General features: G+C 43.3%; 1 protein-coding gene across 1 annotated transcript in view; it reads left to right on the forward strand.

The window, feature by feature from the left end:
- The window catches only part of arid1b (AT-rich interactive domain 1B), a 165,251-nt gene that overhangs the window by 40,298 nt on the left and 110,068 nt on the right, over positions 1–14,885 (forward strand). The window contains exon 3 of the mRNA XM_086126861.1: positions 6,688–6,837. Within this exon, the coding sequence (XP_085982987.1) occupies positions 6,688–6,837 (150 nt within the window). The remainder of the gene's footprint in view (positions 1–6,687; positions 6,838–14,885) is intronic.

Below are 14,885 nucleotides of genomic sequence, written 5' to 3' on the forward strand. Positions count from 1 at the left end.
CGTTTTTTATGCGCGTGACTGCTTATTTTTTACAAAACAAGGAAATAGTGTGTCATATAATTTTGTCCCTTATATATATATATATATATACACTGTATATATATTTTTTATGCAGAGCACGCCACGTAAATGTTATTGGAACACCTGGGAACCATTTCTAATTGTCTCCTTATCAAGTCCAATTTAGTGTAAGTTTCATTCATAACTAAAAGAGACATTCAAATGTTGTATTTTTTATTTTTTACGATTGAAAAAAGTTCACGGGTGTTTTAAGAGCATCAATGCCGTTTCGAGGCTCAAGGACATGTTATCAGAATCAAAAAATATTTGATCGTCTCACAATGGAGAAATTATACAGTTCCTTTGCCCAACAGAACTGATTTACTGATCGAGGGCTCGCAAACAGACTAATGTTGTGGAAATGTGAAGCGGAGCTGCCGATCCTTCCAAAATTGTCAGTGTCTGTTCTGACCCCAAGCTACTTGACAGTTTAATGCATGAGTATCATTTAACACATTGGCACATTAGAGTGCCAGCAACTTAGGTAATGTAATAGGCTGTGGTGATGCGAGTTCACAAGCTTTTTTTTTTCTCACCATTGTCCCACATACCCTCCAACTTTCCTACACGACTTATAAATTACTGTGCACAAACATCACATGTTGCATAGAGAAGTTTGGTCATCAGTAATGTAGTAACCAACCTTCTAATATTCTAAAAGCAGACTTTAAATGAGCTTAATAGCTGTACATTGCTAACTCCCTCTAGCTCACATGCAAGATCCATTTTTGACTCCCAAATGAATCCCATTTTCTTTCACTGTCTTCTCTCCCTTTCCTGCTTCACAACCAACCCGTGTGCCTCTTTTGGCCTCTGATTGGGGTCACGAGTTTAGTGGGGAAAACATTTGGAGTCGATGGCAAGGGGCCCAGAGCCGCTTGCAAAAACCTGCAGTTGACTCGTAGAGAGCATTAACACATAATAAGCATTAAGCTCCTTCAAAATTTCTTTTTTTTTTTTTTACAGCTCAACACAAGCAGCACAAGTCAAAGCGATCTAGCAACAAAATGCCTGTGACACACTTCTTTTATCTCCCACATGATGTGAATGTGACAAGGTTTTGACCTTGAACAAAACAAGGGAGGAATGAGAACAATGTTTCTTTAGAAATGGGAGCTACATTGAAAGGGAGTCGACAAGGCACATCACATGTAGAAAACAGTCAATATGACCTCACCAAATGTTCATTCATCTTCCGAGCCGCTTGATCCTCACTAGGGTCGCGGGGGGTGCTGGAACCTATCCCAGCTGTCTTCGGGCAGTAGGCGGGGGACACCCTGAATTGGTTGCCAGCCAATCGCAGGGCACACAGAGACAAACAACCATGCACGCCCACACTCACACCTAGGGACAATTTAGAGTGTCCAATTAGCCTGCCATGCATGTTTTTGGAATGTGGGAGGAAACCGGAGCACCCGGAGAGAACCCACGCAAGCCCGGATTGAACCCGGTACCTCTGCACTGTGAAGTCGACGTGCTAACCACTGGACTACCGGGCCGCCCTCACCAAATGTTATTTAGAAAAAAAAAAAACTGTTCAAGATTTGATTTTTGCAAGTTGCTATGCTATAGACCGTGTGTGTGTCCTCACTTGCAGGTACATTTTGATTGATTTACTGATTATGATTATTGGTCTACTTTCAGTGACATAATAGTACGTAGCAATACAAAAAACATACCCAAAAAATCCAAGACAGCGGCAAGCTCGAAAAATATTTTCTTCAGGAAGAAACTATGTACTAAAAAGTGTGGCAGACAAGCCACTGAAAATTCTAATGGGATTAAGGTTGAACGATTATGAAGAATGAAATTGCAAATGCGATTTGATTTGTAATTTTTTTTAGGTCTTTTTTCTATGCGTGTATCTTTCAGACAAACAAACAATATCAGATCTATTGTGCATTATAGATGAGTAAAATAAAGGCAAATGAAGCAATGAATAATATGAAAGACAGGTTAAACGTACCAAATATTTTGGCATACTATTTGTTTCGCGTTCAACATGACAACTTCATTCTGCCACATAAGTGTGGTGTCCAGTAATCCCTCATTAATCGTGGGGGTTACGTTCCAAAAAGAACCCGTGATAAGTGAAATCCGCGATGGAGTCATCTTTATTTTTTAAAATGATTACTCATACAATACTGTATTGAATGAAACCAAAGATTAAAACCTTTTTTTCAGGTCCAAGCATTTAAAAAAAATATCGACAGTATATATAAAATGTCACATCATCCGCAAGTGGAGATCTTGCAGTGAAATCGTATTTTGCTGATTTCCGATCACCTGCACCGCCACGAAAAACAAATTGCAGGCATAAAATGTATTACAAGAACATGTACGTCTTGTAATGCCTGCATATACAAGTTCATGTGTCTTCAAGGGGCATGTTCAACCAAAACCTCTGCCATTTATTGTCCATAGACAAGCTAACTGTCATTATAAACCTTCAAACGACTGCAACTTGATCATACAAATAAACATACATACACTGTCCATACTTTAACTCTGTCTTTACTAGTCTGTGCCCGATTAATCTGATTTCGTGTGCAGGCTCATGTTACTGTTCTGCATAATCACAGCCGTCCCCTCCCTCCTCCGAGGACAGCTTCTTGCTTCAGGAGTTAATGCCCACCGCTTTTCCTCCACATACGAGGATGGAAAAGGAAAGATTGTGAGATCAAAAGGAGGTGCGGAGATTCAAGAGTGCCGTCACCTTGGGGGAGAGATGTGAGGACGTAACGAGTGCTCGTTCGTTTCCTGTATGTTTAATCATGAGCTCGTTGATGCAGATCCCCCTTCACGCGCTTGTTGTTTGGGGCTGACTCTGGCCTAAAAACCAGAACTGATGTTTCTGTCGCCAACATAAGATATGAGTGGATATGTGATATTGTCAGACTGACTTATTTTACTCTTGATTTTAGTGGTCGAATCTGTTCAGGTGACAAATTAGTATAGTTGTTTGATACTGCACCACCAACAATCCACAAAGAAAATTCGCTGATCATGCTCACCAAAGTGTCGAGCATAAATATGTAATGTGGAAATGGGGAACATGTTACTTCATTTTAGCTCCTGATCCATTTTTATCGCTGGGTAGCTTTTACAGGGCAAACTGACTGGGAACTCTTTCAACATTGAAGCGAGACTACATTTAGGAAAATATTCAGATTTACACCACGGTAGCATGCAAAATCATTCATAAACATGACATATTGAAACCATATCGGTGTCAGGTAAAAAAGTGAGCATTGTTGTCTTCCTGACGGCACAGTTTGTTTGTTTGTCTTGGATCTCGGTCAACTGCACATATGACAATGTGGCCAGGGAATGCGTATTTACTCGCATGTGTACACATGCACACCCTCAAACTTAAGTGGCCTTTAGAGGATGACATTCTTCGTGTTTCTTATTTATAAACTCATATTTTTTTTTCCACTTTGTCCTCAACCTTACGCCTGGCTCTCGCTTCATCCCCTTTTCTTCCCTCATTATGTTCACATATCTCACTGTCACTATCGCTGCATTATCATATCCGACATCACTTTGTACACTATAGAAGTCGACATCCTCCCCATCTATTTCCTCTCCGCCCAGCCTTCTGTCTCGAGCATCTTTCATTTCATCTTTAACCTGACAGTTGTGTTCAACAGTCTTTTTTTTTTACACTATGGTATGTAACTGACGAGACTGTGTGCGCATGTTTTCGGTTGGTGCGATAAGTCGACCGGTTCATTGGAAAGCAGTGACCTGCAGTGCCGCTCACTTGCCCGACTTATCGCATATTTGCCAACATTATTTCTCTTAATCGATGGCCCAATTTAATTACGAGCTGTGTCACTTTTAAATGGTCTATTGGAGGAAAACAAAATCCCGACGTTTTATTATTGGAAAAGCACGTCTGTGTTTTTATTCACAGACGGGCTTTTATGATTGGGTTCTTGTAAGTTTTGAAATGTTTACGTGTCTTGGGCTTTTTGTACTTCATCACACTCTCTTTGCAGTTCATGGTGAACTATTTGCTTCACGGGATGCGTATTATGTGTCATTTCACACCTAGCGTCAGTTGTCATTTCATTATATTTGACACTGTTTACATGCCAAGACACTGTGGGTAGAACGCAGCATTATCTGGTTGATGCACCCGAGTGGAGCAAAAGGCAGAAAATTGCCATATTTTCTGCACATAGGCATTTTTTTATTTTTATTTTTTTTGAAGAGTCACCAGAACATCAGGTGGACTTATCTCCCTTGTATACTTTTAGTCAGAGTATATCTGAACACTGCTCTCTACAGGACAGTGCGTTGGAGACCAAACATAGGTGTGTGTGTGTGTGTGTGTCTGTGCGTGTGTGTGAATGCATTTCAAATGAGAAAATAAGCCAAAGGTGTCTGAAAATGGCTGATGACGTAAAGTTATTTTGATCACAGTGCAGAGGTTGTGGGTTCGATCCCGGCTCTGGCCTTCTTGTGTGGAGTTTGCATGTTCTCCCCATACCTGTGTGGGTTTTCTCCAGGTACTCCGTTTTTTTCACATTCCAAAAACATGCGTGGCAGGTGAATGGGACACTCAAAATTGTCCCTGGATGTGAGTGTGAGCGCAGATGGTTGTTCGTCTCTGCGTGCAGCTGCGATCAGCTGGCAACCGGTTCAGGGTGTCCCCCCGCCTACTGCCCCAAGACAGCTGAGATAGGCTCCAGCACCCCCCGCGACCCTTGTGAGGATAAAGCGGATCGGAAAATGGATGGATGGACTTGTATGAACGAGAACACAACCTTTCAGCATGAATGTAAATTGATGTTGGTCTCATCCACATCATTTTCTCCTGGTTAAGTTGCTGTGTCCACTTTTAGAGAGGTCAAAGCATTCACCGCCCCCCCCCCCCCTCCCCCGAGACCAGCCTTTGTGTACGCAGACGTTATCTTTTTCAAACATAAATACACATAATGACATGTGCAAAGTGTATTTTGGCATTTTAGCATCAACAGCACAAACGTGTGTGTGTGTGTGTGTGTGTGTGTGTGTGTGTGTGTGTGTGTGTGTGCGTGCGAGCACGTACGTGATACGCTGTCCCGGTTGGCAGTAATGAATCCAGTGGAGCTGTTGGCACGAGCAAGGCCGCACTATTAACCTCTCTGCCAGCGAGACTAATCTCACCCTGTCTGTCTCGAAGGCCTAATGACACACTCACTCAATGTGCGCGACACCCACACACACACAAACACACACACACACACACACACGAACCAGTCCTTTCTAATCAAATTCCCATTGAAGTGGAATGTATTCCGAATTGCCCAATCAGCTCCATTGAAAGCATCATTGTAACAACGTCCATGGCCGATTTCTTTTTACCACCTTCTCAAAGGAGTTACTCTTCAGAACTATTTCACATGCATTCATCTCCATTTGTCGCAGTGAGCCACACCGTACCGCGTTTCACACCGGCCATCACTTCAAACTAGACTTTTATGAGCGGGCCGATTCACAATAAAACTACAAATGTGCAGCACGTGCTTTTGATCTTCGTAGTTCTGACATCACGCTCATGATTGTCGATATGAATCATTCTGGGAGTTTTCCCCTCTTTGTAAAGAAGATTTAAGAGGACCTTTCAGAGTTCATCTCATGGAGGTGGATGTGAACTATGAGCTTTGCGCCACCCACCACTTACAGCCTGTGCGCCGTCTTTTTAACGAGGCTTTGGCCGGGCTGCTGTTTGGAAGGCGTGAACGGTGGAATAAAAAAAAAGTAACATGACATGAAGGAAAAAAATATGACACGAAAAGTGCTGTCATATTGCTTTACCGCCAGCTGTAAATGATGTTTAGTCATCTGTTCGATTCGTGCGTCTGTCTGCGCCCGTGTGTGTTTGTGTGTGTGAGAGAGAGATGGAGACAACCCACAACTCGGCAGAAATCCTGAGAGGAGCACCTGGCTGTGTCTGTAGTCATAACAAATGACAAGGATTAAGACGACATTTGAATGTGTGCCAGTCTTTCTGTCATGTTCTTTCTCATAACCGGCGTGAAATGCAAGCGGTGACGTTTGGCAAGCTACTCTCTGGAAGGCCCCGGCTCATTCGCATGTCCCTCATTAGTTTTACGGCCTAGGACGATCGCGACACACTATCTGATCCACCTCATCCCAGCTGCAATCCAAGCGAGATGGAGATAATTTGAAGGGGATGACACATTTGGCGAGCCTCTTTTTTGCAGTGCGAGTTCATTAAGCACAGGACTGCTGGGAGTCCGTCGTCAGCCCGGCCTCACTAAATTGAGATCCTTTAGCCAAGGGACATTCGCATGAATTGGAAAATGGAGACAAGCCCATTTGTGCTGACCCGTGTGGGATGTTTGTGTGTGTGTGTGTGTGTGTGTGTGTGTGTGTGTGTGTGTGTGTGTGTGTGTGTGTGTGTGTGTGTGTATGTTGTTACTCCATCACAGTTGAAGTTGCAAGTCAATCACTTTCTGATATGACTGACAGCCACACTGTATATGCTTCACTATGCAGTCTGTACTTTCTTGCTAATTTGTCGATGACAACATCCAGTATGTGCGCTGCTTTTGATTGAAAGGGAATGTTGACCCCAATAATTCCCACTTCTCTGATATTCTACTATGGCAGGTGGCGTCGTACAGCCAGCAGGGGATGGCCGGCTACAGCCAGCAGCAGCAGGCAAGCCAGCAGGGAACCCCGCCCTATTTCAGTCCACCGCAGCAGACCCCTCCGGGTCCGAACCAGAGCCCTTACCTGCAGTCACGACCGCCGCCTCAGGTAACAACACACTAGAATACACACTCACTGACCACGAGATTTTTATTGCACCTGAATATCCTAATCCAGGGGTGTCAAACTCATTTTTATCATGGGCCACATTTTAGTTACCGTTTCCCTTGGAGAGCCTCTATGACTGAAACCAAATTTTTAAAAAATCAATAATAACGGTTTATTCAACTATTGTTTAAGATTCTGTAATGAGGTTTTTAGCAACAACAAAATGCTGAAAATGCCTCTCTTATTTATTACATATGAGAATTTAAAATTTTGGTTGAGATTTTAGCAAGCATCATGGAAGTTGGCATGTTTGATTTGCTTTCGCGGGCCACATAAAATGATGTGGCGGGCCAGATCTGGCCCCGGGCCTTGAGTTTGATACCAGTGCCCTAATCGGATCCAACAGTCAAAATCCTCCACGCATCAAGATGATACTGCTTGGATTTGCTATTAGAGAAATAGTCATTGGATTTTATTGTTTTATCATTTCAACAATGTAAGTGTAACACTGTTATGAAAGCAATCGGTTCGCTAAAACATTTTTGGGACAAAATGATGCAGTAAATAATTAGGGTTGAATGAAAAATAGTCTAATTCTTTTTCTGTCAATGGTTGCGGTTTAATCTGAAAATAATTTTTCTTCAAGGTCCTCTTCCCATGTATTTTTTTAACAAGCTCAAAAAAATAATCTGTATGACAATAAACAGTATCCGATTTATTAGAAATAAACGTTTTGGTTCTGTAGGCTGGGCTCATGCTGAAATAAAGACAAATGAACCATGAATGAGAAAGAAGATTTATTTATCTACTTCAATTACAGTTGTTCACTCTGGCACCCCCCCCACCACTCCTCCCCTCTCTCTCTCTCTCTGAGTAAAAAAGTGAATCATAGTTCATAAACAGCCTCACCCTTAAAAACCTAATCGTAGTGAAACAGTCACACATATGAACTGATTGTAACTCGAATGACTGTGTTCAGTCTGACGCTGGGCCGTTTTATTGTAATTTCTTTTCTCCCCACAGTCAGAAACGAGGGGGTTTAAGTTCATGTTGTTTTGGAGTCCAGTGATAGCTGCCCATGTGTTTTCTATCCGATGTGCAGCCAGTGTGGAATGACTGTGGCCTGGATAGAAACAGAACAAAATGGCGCAGGGAGAAACAACACAGCGAGTTGGGAAGGGATTCCAATGAAAACGGACTGGAAAGAATAGCTCTGACGAGACACGGGGAAGCAAAGCACAGCAATGTTGGTGAACGAAATCGGAAAGCCGCAAAGTCCTTGTCAAAGATCAGAAGTGATGTTTTAATAACTCTATATTGACAATGCTGGACAACTGCATTAAACTGCGCACGCGTGCTACGACTTGTACAGACACACACACACACACACACACACACTCACACACTGTGCGTCCAAGTGAACAAACATTCACTCCCCAACTCTGAAATCCATGGCCAGGTTGACATTTGGTGATTGCAACAATGTGTTTTCATCATTAGCCGATGATGTGGCAACAAGTGACCCATGCTGACATTTATACACCAGGTACAATATTCCCACTCGAACATTCTGACTGGCGATAGCTGTTTTTGCACCTGTGCCGCTATGTCCTAGACATCCTTTTGTGGTTTCCTTTTCACAACAGGAAACAAAAAAAAAAAACGGTCCAACTGCTTTTTGATTTAGCGGTATTCTTTTAAGAGTGTGTTTGTTGTTGTGGTTGTGGCTTGCAGGTGGATGGGACTTCACTGCGTCGTAACCCAAGCTCTTCCCATAGTCTGACCACATTTAGATACATGATCCGAGCTCTTTGTATGATGCAGCGCTGTTCGACACTGAAAACTGCAGCCACTACAGTCAGCATATGATGAAACGATGACCTGACTGATCGCATCGATGAAAAGTGTGCGTTCTGTAAGGCAGAGGTGTCAAAACCTTTACCTCTTGAGGGCCAGATACAGGAAAAACAGAAAGACACAAGGGACATTTTGAAATGTTCTTTACATTTAACTGATTAAACACGGTCAGATCAATCAGTGAAGCAAGTCAGCAATGACACGTTGGTTGTAGAATGTCGTTATTTTGAAAAACGGCTTCATCAAGGCTTTCTGTTCAAGCTGATAAGGCAAATAGCTGGGGATTTTTTATTTTTTTTGGTTTTGGGGTGGCCTGCAGCTCTGTATCCCACTGGAATATAACGCTGCCACTCCACTGAGCGGCAGCTGAATCCGATTTCCATATTCAGAATCAAAACAAGTCTATATATATATATATATATATATATATATAAAGGCCTTGTCCTCTATTAATGATTCAAGAGTAAACATGGTTGGAAATAGAACCGACGCAGCACATCTGGCCGGGATTACAAACCGAGCATTTGGTGATCCTTCAGATCAGAGCTGTTTCTTCTCTTCGAGTGAGTGTGCGTCTTTTGTGCCAGATTTGTGTACGTGTGTCGGCGTGAACACAAATCAGCCGAATGTACGGCAGCAATTCTGAGCTGTGAAAAGGTCAAATGGTGACCTTTATTTGTGATTCGGGGCTAAAATGAGGCATGATGTGAGCCGCGTGGAGCAGATTACAAATACGCAGGCAGACACACGTGCACACAAACACACAAAAGATTGCAAACCCGTAGCAGATTAGGATATCATCGTGTTTTAGACCCTTGCTTTTTGACCCGACGTTAAATTGAGAAAAGCAACCTGCCACGTTCTTTATTTTGATCTTCGGGCGTTCTGTGCAGCATCCCACAGCCCACTTCACTCCCATTAACCCTAGCCAGAGGACATCTTCACGCTGATGGAACCATTCCAGCTTCCTTTGACAAAGAATTAGCTCTGCAGCCAAGCACTATGAGCTAGTTTAGTAGCAAATCGAACTGAAAATAGCGTATTTCTTTGAGTCTGTTGTGCCTGCCATGACCTCATCTGATTGCAAAGAGCAGCGCAGGTTGTAAAGATAGTTCTCAGATGTCAAGGCTCAAAGGACAAAATGCCAAAAAAGAGAGGCTTTGGGAAAAAAAGGGAGTTTGGCTGGTGTTTTTGTGCACTAGATGGCTTATTTCTTAGTTTTATTTTAAAGCTATCTAGCTATCTCTCTAGCTAGCTAGCTCTCTCTCTCTCTCTCTCTCTCTCTCCCTCTCTCGCTCTGTCTCTCGCTCTCTATCTGGCAAATGGACCCTTTGCACAACTTTTCTTGTCCAGATTACTTTCAAAGAATAACATATTCCATATAAAGAGGCCTTTTCAGTTTTAAAAAGTCCTCCAACACCCATAAATGTGTTTACGGTCTTTAGAAGAAGTGCATTATCTTAAAGATGCAACAATTGAAAACATTCAGTTCGAGTTACGGCGTTTTGTTTGTCTTTTAGAATAGCATGACCGGCAGGATCAATTACTCTCAGTGGTGGTACCACAGGGCATACTTTGGCCCCTTCCCTTGTCCTGGTGTACATGTTGTTACTGTCCTCATAAAAAGCCAAATGTGAGAGTGTGTGAACGAGAGTATTGTAATTTCAAAAAAATGTTCCGATTATTTTTATTTTTTTATGATGTGTTGCTTTTATTGAGCAATGTACACGTAAGTGTGGCAGAACTAAATACTTGAGACGTAGGCCAGCTACCATCATTCAACTTTTAACCATGGCAGAAAATGTTGCTGCAGCACATGTGAATGCATTGAGCATTTATGCTCCGGGGAAGAATTACATGTAAGAAAACAGCCTGGTTCTTTTATGGCCTGGTATGAACTGTAAAAATGTTACAGAGTTGTATTGGGTTTGAATTTCAGGAGGCGAGTCATTCCACATAAGATCTTTCTAGACTCAAGCAAAGCTCATCCGTCCATCTGCGAAACTGATCCGACTGGTCCTTTCCTCGATTGGTCTTATCTATTTCCTGTTCGTGTCGTGACAGTTGCCTCTTGGGAGCTGTTCTCAACTGATTGGAGGAGACAAGCTCCCTTCATGGAAACCTACTAAACTGATTCAGAGGTTTATCTTTGCCCCACATTTGCAATGAGCACCATAAACATACCCTATCAGCAGACGGTGTGATTTGCACAGCTGTGTCAAATTGCCACGCACGTGAACATGAAAATAAAATGTGCCCCTCAGGTCAGACAGAGCCCAAACCCACCTTTCATATTTCGAATCCATTCTTCTTTCAAGTTTTGCACTTTCCTTCACAAAATAATTCTTTGTCCTGGATTAGAATTAGCCCCCAATAAAAGTTGCACTCGGCATGTCGCTGAATCTTTGGAGTCGTTTCCCTTTCACGACCGGTTTGTCATTTTCCTTTTCTTTCCACTCCTACACCTCCCTTGCTTTTAATCACTCCGGGTTAATTAAAAGGTTGCCAAGCCTTTCTGCAGCCTGGCCCCTAGCTTTACAATCCCCTCGCTGTGGTCTGCTGCCTCCTTCAGCATTTCTTTCCCTCCTCTCACTGCACACAAATACACACACACACACACACACACGCACACACGCTCTCACGGAAATTGAAGCTCACCTTGGCTATGGGAAGGTGGGATGGGGAGGTTGAAGGGACAAGACAGAGGAAATGAAAGTCAGCGAGGAGACTGAAAAAGGGGTGGCGGTGAAAGCGGAGGGTGCACCACGCGCGGGAGGGGCGCCCGAAGTTCAGTGTCATTAATTGGTCACCATTTGAATATTAATTGAGGAACTCTGTTAATTAGCCTGATAATAAAAGCGCTGCTGGCCGAAAAGGGGGATGGAAGGATGCGGGGACGACGGCTGACGGCGATGGAGGGCAAATGGCAGCCGAGGAGGAGAGGGGGAGTGAGGCTGGGTGTCGGGTGATAAGGAGGAGAGATGTCCGTGGGTAAAGGTCTGGCAGTGGTAATTTGCGGAGAGCTGCGTTAATTGTCATAACCTTTTAAATGGCAGAGTTTATCTGAGCCCTCTAAATGTCCCCACGTATCGCCACGGCAACCCAAGGACTGCTGCACCCAGATTGGCTGCCTCTGACGAGCACTTAAGCTTGATGAATTTTACACAGATGCATTAATGTGTGGGTATAGACACGCGGCATGCCAAAGCTCACTTACAGGACACTTGATAAGGGACCCCAGCACAATTAAGTGACATTTCAACGCAAGAGCTTCATCGAGAATTCCATAGCACAGTGTATGTCTCCTTTTGCATGAAATTGAATAAAACGATGTTCGCTCCCGTCGAAACAACATCACAAGCACTTTCCATCAGATCCAAAAGAAAAGCTGCCTCAGAAAATCCCCTTTTATAAAGATGACAATGTCCCGTGATTGATTTTTTTGTGCTTTACAGCTGTTGAAGCTAAATAATGTAACAAAATATTTTCCTCGCGGTATGGTGCATGCAGCTCTACATTCTCGTTAGTCCGCATGCGTGTCTCACACTTCGTTTTTTTTAAAGCAGTCTGTTTTTTTTTTTTTTTTACCGCTACTCTTGACTGACATTTGCTAATTGCTTGACCGAAATCCACCTCTGTTATTTTCTTCCATCATTTTTTTTCCTCCCCTTTTTTTGATTTGTGTTGGTTTTTGTGCCGCTGTACAGCAATTCAAATGCAAATGACCAAGAATGGAAGAGGTGTTTTGGATTGGTTAGGACAATCATAATGGCTCTGAACAAAGAAAGCAATGCCAGTAGTTAGCAGCGCGGCACCCTGGGGGCCTCATTTAGCTGCCATTTGTTAGGAAATGCCGTTACATTTGTTCCTGGATACTGACTTCACAGACAGTGGGGGGAAAAAAAAAACACACTCACACAAAATGTCAAAGTCAAGCTTGCCAATGTTTCACCATTGTTCTTCCATGTTTTAGCAAAAGTCATGCGGGTTTCCTCCAGTTAGGGTGGGCGTCCGCTTTAATTTCAAGCCAGAGCAATTGAAGTGTGCGGACAGATGGGAGTAGCGGGAACAGGGACGATCAATAAATGTGTAGGAATGCTCAATCTTATTGGCTTGAATAAGAATAAAAGAATGCGGTCGGGGGCGGCAAGGTGGTTAACGGCATGTCCGCGCCTCACAGTACAGTGGACCAGTGTTCAAATCTGGGCTTTGGTTTTTGTATGTTCTCCCCAAGCCTGCGTGGGTTTTCTCTGGGTATCCCGGTTTCCTCCCACAGTCCAAAAACATGCATGGGTAGATTCATGGAATCTTTGGTCTCAAAGTCGCAATGGCGGGCCAAATGTGGCCCGCAGGACGCTAGTTTGAGGCCCCCGCCTTGATATGAAAATGTCATGTTAGTGCGGCCCACGCGACTTTGAAATGGAGGCTGTATGTGTTAGCACTACCTCCGTGGTAAATAGTTAGGTCCGTCTCATTCGAAAGCCGACGGCTTCGGAGCACGTGGACCATAGCGGCAACGGGACCATGCTCACGGTGCCCAGCACTGGCTTGAATGCACGTGTAAAGCACGGATGTAAACAACCCGCTGCTGCTGCCTTCGCTAGTGCTGCAGAAGCAAAAGTAGTTTTTTTTCTCAGTTTTTAATAAATGCATATTTGGGGGGAAAACCTGATGCATGATTTGTCCAGATCAAATACCGGTATGCATTTTTACAATAAATGGAGAAAAGATCAAAGAAAATTGGCATTCATTTCATGGAATATAACATGTCATCCATGTGGCACAAAACTACTTTTCTTTTTTTACAATCGAGTTACAACGTCGGTCATACTGCACGTGATAAGTTAATTTAATGACTTCATGTTATAAATACCTTCGGAGTCTTTCTGGTGGTGTGTGTTTGTTAAGACCGAAACACAAGTGTTCCTGACAAAATCGAAACATTCCTGACGAAATGTTCAGAACGTTCCTGAGAGGTGATGATTGGGGTTGGCATCCCTGCACCTTGTCAGTGTATCTGACATCATCCTCAGGCGAAGATTGTAACACACACTTTGAGTGTGTACTTGTGTGCTTGTGAATTTGGTTGTCTGTTTATCCCGGCACGAGGAAAGGCTTGCTTGCGTGCGGATATATGGTATGTGTGTTCTGCGGCTTCACCCTTGTGTTGAAGGGGTGGTGAATTGCTGCGTTTGAATCCGTATTGAAGGACACACACACACACACACACACACACACACACGGCAGTGGAGAAGGCCATGTTTCAAATGGACCGATTAAGATACACACAGATATACCCAGGCGGTGCCATGGCTATTTCCACCTTTAATGGTCACCTTTCCCGTCATGATAATAACGGTCTTCAGAATGGCATGAATGGCCGTCAATTGCATGAGGGCCAACACTGCTTCTTTTTTTTTTTGCTTTTTCAAAAGCAGTCACAGCACAGGAACGTAGATCTGCTCCGTTATATGTTCTTTGTAATGGTCGCTATGTAAAATACGGTGTACTTTGTAAAAGAGCAAAACATCAAACACGACATGAAAAAATATATTTACCAAACCTTGAGTTGCACCGTGCAGCTCCACGTGGGCTTCAATTATGGTTCGGTCAATGTGATTAGCATGAATATGCATTTCAAAGTCAGTCAATGGGTGTGTATGCCTGTGCGAGATGTGAAGTATACATGTTCATTTGTGCGTGCTTCTTGTGGTTTTGCCAAACGGCCGGCCGCGAGAGCTTCCCTGTCCTTGGTTTCATGGCGCGTGGTGTGTCAGCAGATCATCTGACTTGTACTCTATGTTCGTATCTGTGTTTATGTTCCCGCTCTCTCTCTCTCTCTCTCTCTCTCTTCCAAAGACACACAATTAAAGCTTAATTTTTAATGAATATTAATGGCATTAGTGTCAAATTTTGTGAGATGTGCATCTTCCAAGGTGCTGCGGAACAACAGGGACAACAAATTCATTTGGTAGTCATGAGGTTTGTGGAGGAGGGAGACACAAATCGAGAGGAAGGCGGTGGAGGCTGTGCTGATGAAGAGGAGCAGGGTGGCACAAGGGCGAGAGAAATAGATGTGGAGAGAAAAGCAGACAGATATTGAGGGGATGACAAGCAAATGACACTCTCTGGATTGAATCAAAACCAAATTATACTTATTTTGAAAAACCGACCAAATGCGTCTTCCGCTG

This window comes from Hippocampus guttulatus, chromosome 13 (genome assembly GCF_054856545.1).
Source record: "Hippocampus guttulatus isolate MCC_2025c chromosome 13, RoL_Hgut_1.0, whole genome shotgun sequence".
NCBI classification, from domain to species: Eukaryota; Metazoa; Chordata; class Actinopteri; order Syngnathiformes; family Syngnathidae; genus Hippocampus; species Hippocampus guttulatus.